This window comes from Pongo abelii, chromosome 23, assembly GCF_028885655.2.
Source record: "Pongo abelii isolate AG06213 chromosome 23, NHGRI_mPonAbe1-v2.0_pri, whole genome shotgun sequence".
NCBI lineage: Eukaryota > Metazoa > Chordata > Mammalia > Primates > Hominidae > Pongo > Pongo abelii.
This window is the reverse complement of record NC_085929.1, coordinates 24,722,773-24,735,038: the sequence shown is the minus strand read 5'-3', so window position 1 is coordinate 24,735,038 and position 12,266 is coordinate 24,722,773. Positions and strand designations below refer to the sequence as shown.

Sequence of the window (12,266 nt, the reverse complement as noted above, 5' to 3'; positions counted from 1 at the left end):
ATGATCCACTTGCCTCGGCCTCCCAAAGTGCCACCGCACCCGGCCTTTCTTTTTAAGACAGAGTCTCGACGGGGCGCGGTGGCTCACGCCTTTAATCCCAGCACTTTGGGAGGCCGAGGCGGGCTGATCACGAGGTCAGGAGATCGAGACCATCCTGGTTAACACGGTGAAACCCCATCTCTACTAAAAATACAAAGAATTAGCCGGGTGTGGTGGTGGGCGCCTGTAGTCCCAGCTACTCCAGAGGCTGAGGCAGGAGAATGGCATGAACCCGGTAGGCGGAGCTTGCGGTGAGCCGAGATCAGGCCACTGGAATCCAGCCTGGGGACAGAGGGAGACTCCGTCTCAAAAAAAAAAAAAAAAAAAGACAGAGGCTGGCTCTGTTGCCCAGGCTGGAGTGCAGTGGCGTCACAATCCCTGCCCCGCCACTGGGTTCAAGTGATTCTCCTGTCTCAGCCACCCGAGTAGGTGGGACTACAGGTGCGTGCCACCATGTCTGACTAAATTTCTATTTTTACTAGAGACAGGGTTTCACTATGTTGGCCAGGCTGGTCTCCAGCTCCTGATCTCCTGATCCGTCTGCCCTGACCTCCCAAAGTGCTAGGATTATAGGCATAAGACGCCACGCCCAGCCTCTTTTTTTTCTTTTTTTTTTTTATTTTGAGGCAGAGTTTTGCTCTTGTTGCCCCGGCAGGAGTGCAATGGTGCGATCTCAGCTCACTGCAATCTCCACCTCTGCAGGAGAGCAGGAATCTTCAGTGATCCACGGGCAGATCTGTAGCCATTGTGGGCACCTGTTCTTCCCGTGACCTTTGTGCCCGGGTCGCAGCACGTGCTGAGATCGCGCCATTGCACTCCAGCCTGGGGGACAAGAGCGAAACTCCATCTCAACGGAACCCTTAAGGTCGTTCTGTCACTGGGGCCATTATGAGCACACACACCCACTCCCTCAGGTTTAAAAGGCGCGTTGCCCGGCAACAGAAGGAACTGCTGGCTTAGCCTTTGGCCGAGTTGGCAGCTCCACGAGGACCCTCAGAGTCCAGCTCTCCAGCGTTCAAGCATCCGACGGTTCCGAGTCCTCCCAGGAGCGGTTACCTGGGCACTCTGTGCCCCTCATTCCTGTCAGGGCCCAGGCTGAGGACCTGCTAGTAGGGCTCAGTTGCCTGGAGTCCGTTCAGCCCATCCCCCAGTTCACTTTGCTTGTGGGATCTCCCCGTTTCTCCTGCCCCTGGACTGAGTGGCAGGCCATCCCACAAGCACCCGGACACTTGGCATCAGTGGTGTCAAGACAACTCTAAGAAGGTTTTCTGTGATCCTGCAAGACCTGTGTTCCTTCCCGGTGATTCTGCCTTCAATTTGATTGCACAGGTACCACAGCAAGCCAGTGCTGTGTGCGCCGAATTCCAGGGCATCCTCCAGCTCAGCCACTACACTGAGCACAAGGAATCTCTGTGGGACCCAGGAACAGGTAGTCACCCCTTTGGGGCCCACAACACCCGGCTGTCCCCAGACTTGTGGCCAGGGAAGATAGTATTGAGGGCCCTCAAGGAGAGCGGGACAGGGATGGCTGAGCAGGACAAGGACCCTAGAGTCCAAGAGAATCCTGATGATCAGAGAAGGGTCCCCGAGGTCACCAGGGATGCACGGTCTGCATTTCGGCCCCTGTCGGACAACGGAGGCCTCTCTCCCTTTGTGCCCAGGCCCGGGCCTCTGCAGAGAGACCGCCATGCCCAGAGGTCAGAATTCAGATATAACCAGAGATCCCAGACCTCCTGGACGAGCTCGTGCCCCGAACTAAATTCCATCTCGAGCTCCTACAGCTCTACAGGAGGCCTCCTGGGGCCAAAGCGGAGGTGGGGGCCAGCCTCATCCCACTGCCAGCTGACCCGCAGTTCCTCAAAGACAGTGAGGGAGGACGGACCTCAGGCTGTCTCTTCTGGTCACACCCAGTGTGAAAAGACGGCAGATATAGCACCAGGGCAGACACTGGCCCTCAGGAATGGCTCCCCCAGATCCCAGGCCTCTAGGCCCCGTAAACGCAAGCTTCCCCTGCCGTCACGCAGGCAAGGGGATCCTCTGATGCTGCCACCTCCCTTAGTGCTGGGGTTCCAGGTCACTGCTGAAGACCTGGACCTGGAGAAGGAGGCGGCATTCCAGCGCATCAACAGTGAACTGCGGGCTGAGGCCAAAGCCATCTCGGACTGTAGACCCTCACGGCCTTCCCACGCTTTGTCCTCACTTGCAACAGGGACTTCTGGTGTGCCTACCATCTCTAAAGCACCCAGTATGGATGCACAGCAGGAGAGACACAAGTCCCAAGACTGCCTGGGCCCAGTGGCCCCCCTAGCTTCTGCTGCAGAGGTCCCCTCTACAGCTCCTGTGTCTGGGAAGAAGCACAGACCACCAGGCCCCCTGTTCTCCTCCTCAGATCCCCTTCCTGCCACCTCTTCCCACTCCCGGGACTCAGCCCAGGTCACCTCGCTGATTCCTGCCCCCTTCCCAGCTGCAAGCATGGATGCGGACATCAGAAGAACAACGCCTGGCACTTCTGCTCCTGCAGCTGCCGCAGAAGCCCCTCCCCCCTCCACATTGAACCCCACATCGGGGTCACTACTGAATGGAGTGGATGGAGGCCCTTCACATTTCTGGGCCACAGTCACAGCTGAAGCAGGTGCCCAGAGGTCAGAAGTCAGATATAACAAGAGATCCCAGACCTCCTGGACGAGCTCGTGCCCCAAACAAATTGCCACCTCGAGCTCCTACAGCTCTACGGGAGGCCTCCCTGGGCTAAAGCGGAGGTGGGGGCCAGCCTCATCCCACTGCCAGCTGACCTGCAGTTCCTCAAAGACAGTGAGTGAGGACGGACCTCAGGCTGTCTCTTCGGGTCACACCCAGTGTGAAAAGACGGCAGATATAGCACCAGGGCAGACACTGGCCCTCAGGAATGGCTCCCCCAGATCCCAGGCCTCTAGGCCCCGTAAACGCAAGCTTCCCCTGCCGTCACGCAGGCAAGGGGATCCTCTGATGCTGCCACCTCCCTTAGTGCTGGGGTTCCAGGTCACTGCTGAAGACCTGGACCTGGAGAAGGAGGCGGCATTCCAGCGCATCAACAGTGAACTGCGGGCTGAGGCCAAAGCCATCTCGGACTGTAGACCCTCACGGCCTTCCCACGCTTTGTCCTCACTTGCAACAGGGACTTCTGGTGTGCCTACCATCTCTAAAGCACCCAGTATGGATGCACAGCAGGAGAGACACAAGTCCCAAGACTGCCTGGGCCCAGTGGCCCCCCTAGCTTCTGCTGCAGAGGTCCCCTCTACAGCTCCTGTGTCTGGGAAGAAGCACAGACCACCAGGCCCCCTGTTCTCCTCCTCAGATCCCCTTCCTGCCACCTCTTCCCACTCCCGGGACTCAGCCCAGGTCACCTCGCTGATTCCTGCCCCCTTCCCAGCTGCAAGCATGGATGCGGACATCAGAAGAACAACGCCTGGCACTTCTGCTCCTGCAGCTGCCGCAGAAGCCCCTCCCCCCTCCACATTGAACCCCACGTCGGGGTCACTACTGAATGGAGTGGATGGAGGCCCTTCACATTTCTGGGCCACAGTCACAGCTGAAGCAGGTGCCCAGAGGTCAGAAGTCAGATATAACAAGAGATCCCAGACCTCCTGGATGAGCTCGTGCCCCAAACAAATTGCCACCTCGAGCTCCTACAGCTCTACGGGAGGCCTCCCTGGGCTAAAGCGGAGGTGGGGGCCAGCCTCATCCCACTGCCAGCTGACCTGCAGTTCCTCAAAGACAGTGAGTGAGGACGGACCTCAGGCTGTCTCTTCGGGTCACACCCAGTGTGAAAAGACGGCAGATATAGCACCAGGGCAGACACTGGCCCTCAGGAATGGCTCCCCCAGATCCCAGGCCTCTAGGCCCCGTAAACGCAAGCTTCCCCTGCCGTCACGCAGGCAAGGGGATCCTCTGATGCTGCCACCTCCCTTAGTGCTGGGGTTCCAGGTCACTGCTGAAGACCTGGACCTGGAGAAGGAGGCGGCATTCCAGCGCATCAACAGTGAACTGCGGGCTGAGGCCAAAGCCATCTCGGACTGTAGACCCTCACGGCCTTCCCACGCTTTGTCCTCACTTGCAACAGGGACTTCTGGTGTGCCTACCATCTCTAAAGCACCCAGTATGGATGCACAGCAGGAGAGACACAAGTCCCAAGACTGCCTGGGCCCAGTGGCCCCCCTAGCTTCTGCTGCAGAGGTCCCCTCTACAGCTCCTGTGTCTGGGAAGAAGCACAGACCACCAGGCCCCCTGTTCTCCTCCTCAGATCCCCTTCCTGCCACCTCTTCCCACTCCCGGGACTCAGCCCAGGTCACCTCGCTGATTCCTGCCCCCTTCCCAGCTGCAAGCATGGATGCGGACATCAGAAGAACAACGCCTGGCACTTCTGCTCCTGCAGCTGCCGCAGAAGCCCCTCCCCCCTCCACATTGAACCCCACGTCGGGGTCACTACTGAATGGAGTGGATGGAGGCCCTTCACATTTCTGGGCCACAGTCACAGCTGAAGCAGGTGCCCAGAGGTCAGAAGTCAGATATAACAAGAGATCCCAGACCTCCTGGACGAGCTCGTGCCCCAAACAAATTGCCACCTCGAGCTCCTACAGCTCTACGGGAGGCCTCCCTGGGCTAAAGCGGAGGTGGGGGCCAGCCTCATCCCACTGCCAGCTGACCTGCAGTTCCTCAAAGACAGTGAGTGAGGACGGACCTCAGGCTGTCTCTTCGGGTCACACCCAGTGTGAAAAGACGGCAGATATAGCACCAGGGCAGACACTGGCCCTCAGGAATGGCTCCCCCAGATCCCAGGCCTCTAGGCCCCGTAAACGCAAGCTTCCCCTGCCGTCACGCAGGCAAGGGGATCCTCTGATGCTGCCACCTCCCTTAGTGCTGGGGTTCCAGGTCACTGCTGAAGACCTGGACCTGGAGAAGGAGGCGGCATTCCAGCGCATCAACAGTGAACTGCGGGCTGAGGCCAAAGCCATCTCGGACTGTAGACCCTCACGGCCTTCCCACGCTTTGTCCTCACTTGCAACAGGGACTTCTGGTGTGCCTACCATCTCTAAAGCACCCAGTATGGATGCACAGCAGGAGAGACACAAGTCCCAAGACTGCCTGGGCCCAGTGGCCCCCCTAGCTTCTGCTGCAGAGGTCCCCTCTACAGCTCCTGTGTCTGGGAAGAAGCACAGACCACCAGGCCCCCTGTTCTCCTCCTCAGATCCCCTTCCTGCCACCTCTTCCCACTCCCGGGACTCAGCCCAGGTCACCTCGCTGATTCCTGCCCCCTTCCCAGCTGCAAGCATGGATGCGGACATCAGAAGAACAACGCCTGGCACTTCTGCTCCTGCAGCTGCCGCAGAAGCCCCTCCCCCCTCCACATTGAACCCCACATCGGGGTCACTACTGAATGGAGTGGATGGAGGCCCTTCACATTTCTGGGCCACAGTCACAGCTGAAGCAGGTGCCCAGAGGTCAGAAGTCAGATATAACAAGAGATCCCAGACCTCCTGGACGAGCTCGTGCCCCAAACAAATTGCCACCTCGAGCTCCTACAGCTCTACGGGAGGCCTCCCTGGGCTAAAGCGGAGGTGGGGGCCAGCCTCATCCCACTGCCAGCTGACCTGCAGTTCCTCAAAGACAGTGAGTGAGGACGGACCTCAGGCTGTCTCTTCGGGTCACACCCAGTGTGAAAAGACGGCAGATATAGCACCAGGGCAGACACTGGCCCTCAGGAATGGCTCCCCCAGATCCCAGGCCTCTAGGCCCCGTAAACGCAAGCTTCCCCTGCCGTCACGCAGGCAAGGGGATCCTCTGATGCTGCCACCTCCCTTAGAGCTGGGGTTCCGGGTCACTGCCGAAGACCTGGACCTGGAGAAGGAGGCGGCATTCCAGCGCATCAACAGTGAACTGCGGGCTGAGACCAGGGCCATCTTGGACTGTAGACCCTCACGGCCTTCCCACACTTTGTCCTCACTTGCAACAGGGGCTTCTGGTCTGCCTGCCATCTCTAAAGCACCCAGTATGGATGCACAGCAGGAGAGACACAAGTCCCAAGACTGCCTGGGCCCAGTGGCCCCCCTAGCTTCTGCTGCAGAGGTCCTCTCTACAGCTCCTGTGTCTGGGAAGAAGCACAGACCACCAGGCCCCCTTTTCTCCTCCTCAGATACCTGTCCTGCCACCTCTTCCCACTCCCGGGACTCAGCCCAGGTCACCTCGCTGATTCCTGCCCCCTTCCCAGCTGCAAGCATGGATGCGGGCATCAGAAGAACAAGGCCTGGCACTTCTGCTCCTGCAGCTGCCACAGCAGCCCCTCCCCCCTCCACATTGAACCCCACGTCGGGGTCACTACTGAATGGAGTGGATGGAGGCCCTTCACATTTCTGGGCCTCAGCCGCAGCTGAAGCAGGTGCCCAGAGGTCAGAAGTCAGATATAACAAGAGATCCCAGACCTCCTGGACGAGCTCGTGCACCACACGAAATGCCATCTCGAGTTCCTACAGCTCTACGGGAGGTCTCCCGGGGCTAAAGCAGAAGAGGGGGCCAGCTTCATCCCACTGCCAGCTAACCCTCAGTTCCTCAAAGACAGTGAGTGAGGACGGACCTCAGGCTGTCTCTTCGGGTCACACCCGGTGTGAAAAGACGGCAGATATAGCACCAGGGCAGACACTCGCCCCCAGGAATGGCTCCCCCAGATCCCAGGCCTCTAGGCCCCGTAGACGCAAGTTTCCCCTGCTGCCACGCAGGCGAGGGGAGCCTTTGATGCTGCCACCTCCCTTAGAGCTGGGGTTCCGGGTCACTGCTGAAGACCTGGACCTGGAGAAGGAGGCGGCATTCCAGCGCATCAACAGTGAACTGCAGGCTGAGGCCAAGGCCATCTCGGACTGCACACAGCCCTGCCATTTTCAGGTATGTTTCTTCTATACCTAGTTTATTTGTTCCTTTTTTCAAGACATGGTCTCACTCTGTATTTCGTGTTGGAATACAGTGGCACAGTCATAGCTGCAGCTTTGAACTCCTGGGCTGAAGCCACTTCAGCCTTCTGAGTAGCTGAGACTACCAGTGCATGTCACCAGAGTTGGCTAGTTTTTATTTTTTTGTAGAGATCTATGTTCCTCAGGTTGGCCTTGAACTGTTGATCTCAACTGATCCTCCCAACTCAGCCTCCCAAAAGCACTGGGTTGATGAGCACGAGCCACTGCCTGGCCCAGAGTCACATTTTAACATCACATCCTCACTGCTGCGCTCACGTTTTGGCAGTGACTGAAAACCCTAAGGAAGAGTTTCTGGTCAGGCCCGGGCCCGTCTGTGCATAGCAGGGGAATGGAAAAATGGCCTGTGGATGGTTCTTTTGGAGAAATGGCCAGACAAGCACTGAGATGCCGTTTCCTGGAATACAGGGCCGTGCGATGTCCAGCCCAGCTGCCAGGTCCAGGGCCCTCGGCACCATCTAGTCTGGGAGCTCATTCAGAAATGGCCTCATTTGCTCAAAGCAGCTGGTTTCCCTTCCAATCTGGTCCCATTTGAGAGATGCAACTGGGCCCTGTCTTCCAGGAAACCATTTCGGTGCGTGCCTGTCTTTGTCCCCGCGCTTTTCTTATTAACTAAGATTTCTAAATGTATTACATATTCACATTTAGAAACTCTAAATATCATAAAAGGTTAGCAAGGAAGTTTCCCTTCCACTCTGAACTTCCAAACACCAAGTCAACATTTTTGTTTGCATATCATCCCTGCAATCTATGTGCAAATAGAAACATGCACCTGGAATGCATGCTGATGTGTGATCGTGTTTACACAAAGTCCTCTGCACCTCTGCATATATCACTGGGCAATGCACCTTAGTTATCATTCCACATTTCAAATGTAAATCCATTGTATTGTTTCAGAGCTATAAAGTACTGCACCCTATGACTATTCCCAAAATTACTTAAGCACCCCATTATGGGTACACATTTCTTCTGTTTCCAGTCTTGCTCTTATAACCAATGCTGTAGTGAACAGCACTATGTTGAGTAGAAGTGGTGACCATGGGCATCTTTGTCTTGTTCGCGTCCTCAGGGGGAATGCTTTCAACTTTCCCCCTTTCAGGAAAATGTTGGCTGTGGGTTTGTCATAGATAGCTTTTATTACCTTAAGATATGTCCGTTCTATGCTGATTTTGATGAATGGTTTTAATCATAAAGAATGCTGGATTTTGTCAAATGCTTTTTCTGCATCTATTCAGATTATCATGTGATTTTTGTTTTTAGTTTTATTTATGTGATGTATCACATTTATTGACTTGCATATGTTAAACCATCCCTGCATCCCTGGTATGAAACCCACTTGATCATGGTGGATTCTCTTTTTGATATGCTGATGGATTCGGTTAGGTTGGTTGTAGCATTTCTTATTATTCCATCTGTGGAATGTATTGGTTTAAATAATGAAAACATGTTCTATCTTCACTGCTTAGCACTTTGTGTTTCTTTAACAGCCTTCCCAACAGGGCAACATAAAAGCAGGAACCCCGCTAGTCTCCCCTTAACCTGGAATTTCCCCTTCTCCACAGCTCGCTCATTGGACAGGATAGACTGGGCATCCAGGCCTCAAGGTAAGGACACACTCCGTCACCTAGAGTTGCAGTGCCTGGGAAGGCCAACCTTGGAGAGGCGCTGCCAGCTTTACAGTGGTAGAGGTGTTGGGAGGGACTGACCACCAATTTATAAGGCTGTACTTTGTTGGCGACATAAAGGATTGTTTCACAGATTGTTGGGGAGGGACAATCCCAAGGGCTCCCCTGTCCCTGGTCCTGGCTCTGCACAAAGGCAATAAGAGAGGGATGCTGGTAAGGGCTGACCTGTTGCTGTGCTGGGGAGGAAGGTGCTAGGCTGAAATTCAGGAGGCTGAGGATGCAGCAGTCCCATAGGAGGTACATGACCTTCAGGATACATTTTCTTCATTGATGATCAATGGAAATGATAAATCACTGACTATTTTTTCTATCATTGGAATCTACTCTCTACTGCTCATGCTGTTCCTGTCTTTTGGGGAAGATGGAAGATCGAATCAGTGTGTGCTGCACTGAGCGGATGGAAGGAGAACTGCGACAAAAATTGAGGAAGGGTGAGGGATGAGAGGGCCCTTCATCCAGCTGCTTGCAGAGTCCTCCTGAGGAGGAAAGCCCCGTGGCTCCCTGAGGAAGGAGCAGTGAGGGCTGCGTGACTCCCACAGTGAAGTGTGTGGTATGTCTGAGGACACCCAGGCTGGTCCATGAGGAGCCAGTGGCAGAGTGAGAAGCAGAAAGGCCAGGAGGGTGGCTGGAGGCCAGGCTCTGAGTCATTCTCCATGTGATGGAAACAGCCGGAGCCCAGTGGGCTTGGAGGTACAGGATGCGGTGGCTGATGACAGAACAATGTGGAGAGAGGCGTCATTTGTCAAATCCTTACTTTGTTCTGGGCATTGTGCTAAAAATTCTGATGGCTCATCCCATTTAGGGGCTGAAAGTTGCAGAGGTTTAGGAAGCTTGCCCACGATACTGGAGCCCCCATCTCCTGCCCTAGTGCTGTCCTCCTTCTCACCCAGCCACCACCTGTTTCAGGGGAACACACAGAAGTGGTAACCTCTTATGGAGAGGCGAGTAAATTCTGCTGTTTTTGTTATTCACAGAAAAAACACTGGCTCGTGTGGGTTGGGAAGGATATTTCATCTGGTTATTTCCACCTGTGTGACTCTTATAGTATTGAAATGCATAGGTTAGCATTTTTGGCCAATTTACTCAGCATTCTGGGTTAAAGGCTTTTATTTATTTATTTATTTATTTATTTTTGAGATGGAGTTTCACTCTTGTTGCCCAAGCTGGAGTGCAACGGCGCAATCTTGGTTCACTGCCACCTCTGCCTCCCAGGTTCAAACTATTCTGTCTCAGCCTCCCAAGTAGCTGAGATTATAGGCACGTGCCACCACACTGGGCTAATTTTTCTGTATTTTTGGTAGAAATGAGATTTCACCATGTTGGTCAGGCTGGTTTCGAACTCCTGACCTCAGGTGATCTGCCCTCCTCGGCCTCCGAAAGTGCTGGGATTACAGGTGTGAGCCACCACGCCCGCCCTAAAGTCTTTTAAAATTCACTTGTATGAGTTGACTTAGTTTTCTTTAACCTTGTAGAAAAATACAAAAATGGCAATCTCTTTTATCACACAAATAATGTCTTTTTAATGGAGTGATTTTTTTCTAATTGAGGTATTATGTACTTTTCATTTACTAATTATTGTTTACATTTGAAGTGTTTTGTGAATTAATATTTAATTGCATAGATGAAGATTACTAGTCATAGGCATTTTACTAACCAATACTCATTAAGCATAGCGTGGATTCATGTGACGTCAAGCAGCTATTTTATTGGTAAAACGAAAAAGCACAAGAATGAACGCAAGAACTGAAACAGTGGAGACACTTAGAATGACTTGTCTAAGATCTAAATCATTTTGTTGTCTTCCCAGCGTACTTATTATCCTGATCATTGTCATCAGCATTGTTTGGGTCCTTTTAGCACAGATTTCTCAAAATGGGCAACTCCATAACAGTTGGAAGCTTACGAATTCATATAATTTGTAAGAGGGCAATTTGGAAGTACCTATCTACTTTAAAATTCCAATAACCTGGGAATTTCATCTAGAGTCTTTTATGTCTAGACTCTTTCATGTAAAATATTTCCACAATTAGGAGAAATATGTGTATGGGGATTTGCTATGTAGCGGTGTTTTGATAGAATAGAAAACTGGGATAAACCAAATTTCCATCACGAAGGAAATAGTAATACGCTGAATAATAATACAGCGAATATTATGCAGGCTTTAAACATCAAAAAAGAGTTCAACTTCTGACTTCCGATGATGGTGTTGAAGCAGGTCACTGCTGGTTTACATTTGATTTTCATGTGGGAACTCTGGAAGTCTGCCTTAGTGATTTTTTATGTGGCTAAATTTAGCTAATGACAAGCTATTCGAAGTATGGCAAAATGGAACTTTAAAACAGTATCTTGTCAGCAACCAAGTGGACCTGTTTCACGTAAAGCCCACGCATTCATCTGCCTGTCCTTCATTCTGTCTGTCCACACGGGCATCATTCATTCGTGGAACTGAGTGCCCACTGTCGAGCTGACAAGCCCATAACCTCCCTGTTCCTAGTCACACATTAATTCTTCAACAAGTTCCTTTTGATAGATTGTGACTAAGCTTAGCTGCTATTTCCAATTGCTTCCCCAAACGTACTTCTCACTGTTCTCCCATCACACCCTTCAGCCCATCCATGCGGGGTTCCTTTGCTTTTCCCACCTTACACCAAACTCCCTATTTTTACTCCCACTTTTACCTCCTCTCCAAGACAAAACAAACAAACAAAACTAGCATTTTAAAACTTAGTTGTAATCTTTCTTCCTTCATGAAAATTTCTCCAACAGCCACTTCCACGGTCCTGTGTGTTCTGGATATTTTAAAATATTGGCTATAAGCTTGAGCACATCAGGATATGCTGTTTTGCTGTATGCAGATGGAGGCAGTGGCCGGAATGAATGAACGGCAACAATTGCTGGCAACCGGCAGAAGCTGAGAGACAGGGAACGGGCTCTTCTCCAGAGCCTCCAGGAGCCAGGCCTTTGAATACCTCGAATGTGGGCTTCTGGGAGACCATGTGTTTCTGTTATAAGCAGCCCAGTCTCTGGCAGTTTTTACGGCTGCCCCTGGATGCTCATCTACACCTGTCTGACAAGGTCAAGCTCCAAGGAAGGGATTCTCTGCATATCTACATTGTTTGCAGATTTTACGATAATCATTTATTCTTGCGTGGCTGATCATTGTTAGCCAATATAAATAAAATAATAAAGAAATGACCCACATTTTATGTTGGGAGTTTGATCTGCCATTTATCAAGTATGGAATCTTGAACAAGGGGTTGAACATCTGAATGTCTCCATCACTTCATCTGTAAAGCGGGGGTGCTCACACCCACCGGCTCCCCTCCCATGTTGGTGCCAGACTCTCCCTGGACCCCTGTTCTCTTACCAGCCACATCCATTCTCCCCCCAGAGGCGCTAGTGACTGTGCGTGACTTTCCATTCCCACCACGTTTGTCTCTAACCCCAGCAGCAGATCAGTGTAAGCAGAACACAGCTGAGTGCTCCTCACCACCCACCAGATCAGGTGCAAACTTCCAAGCCTCGCTGGATCCCCTCCACATTCTGA

The 12,266-nt window shown here is 52.7% G+C and overlaps 1 protein-coding gene across 1 annotated transcript; it reads left to right on the top strand.

Annotated features, from left to right (window-relative positions):
* Nucleotides 1-1,921: 1,921 nt before the first annotated feature.
* On the top strand, nt 1,922-11,925 carry LOC129052500 (putative POM121-like protein 1-like). Its single transcript, XM_054543045.2, has 2 exons — nt 1,922-6,951; nt 11,575-11,925. Exons 1-2 carry the CDS (start codon nt 2,080-2,082, stop codon nt 11,632-11,634), a joined length of 4,932 nt encoding a protein of 1,643 aa, XP_054399020.2. The 5' UTR covers nt 1,922-2,079; the 3' UTR covers nt 11,635-11,925.
* The last annotated feature ends 341 nt before the right edge of the window (nt 11,926-12,266 follow it).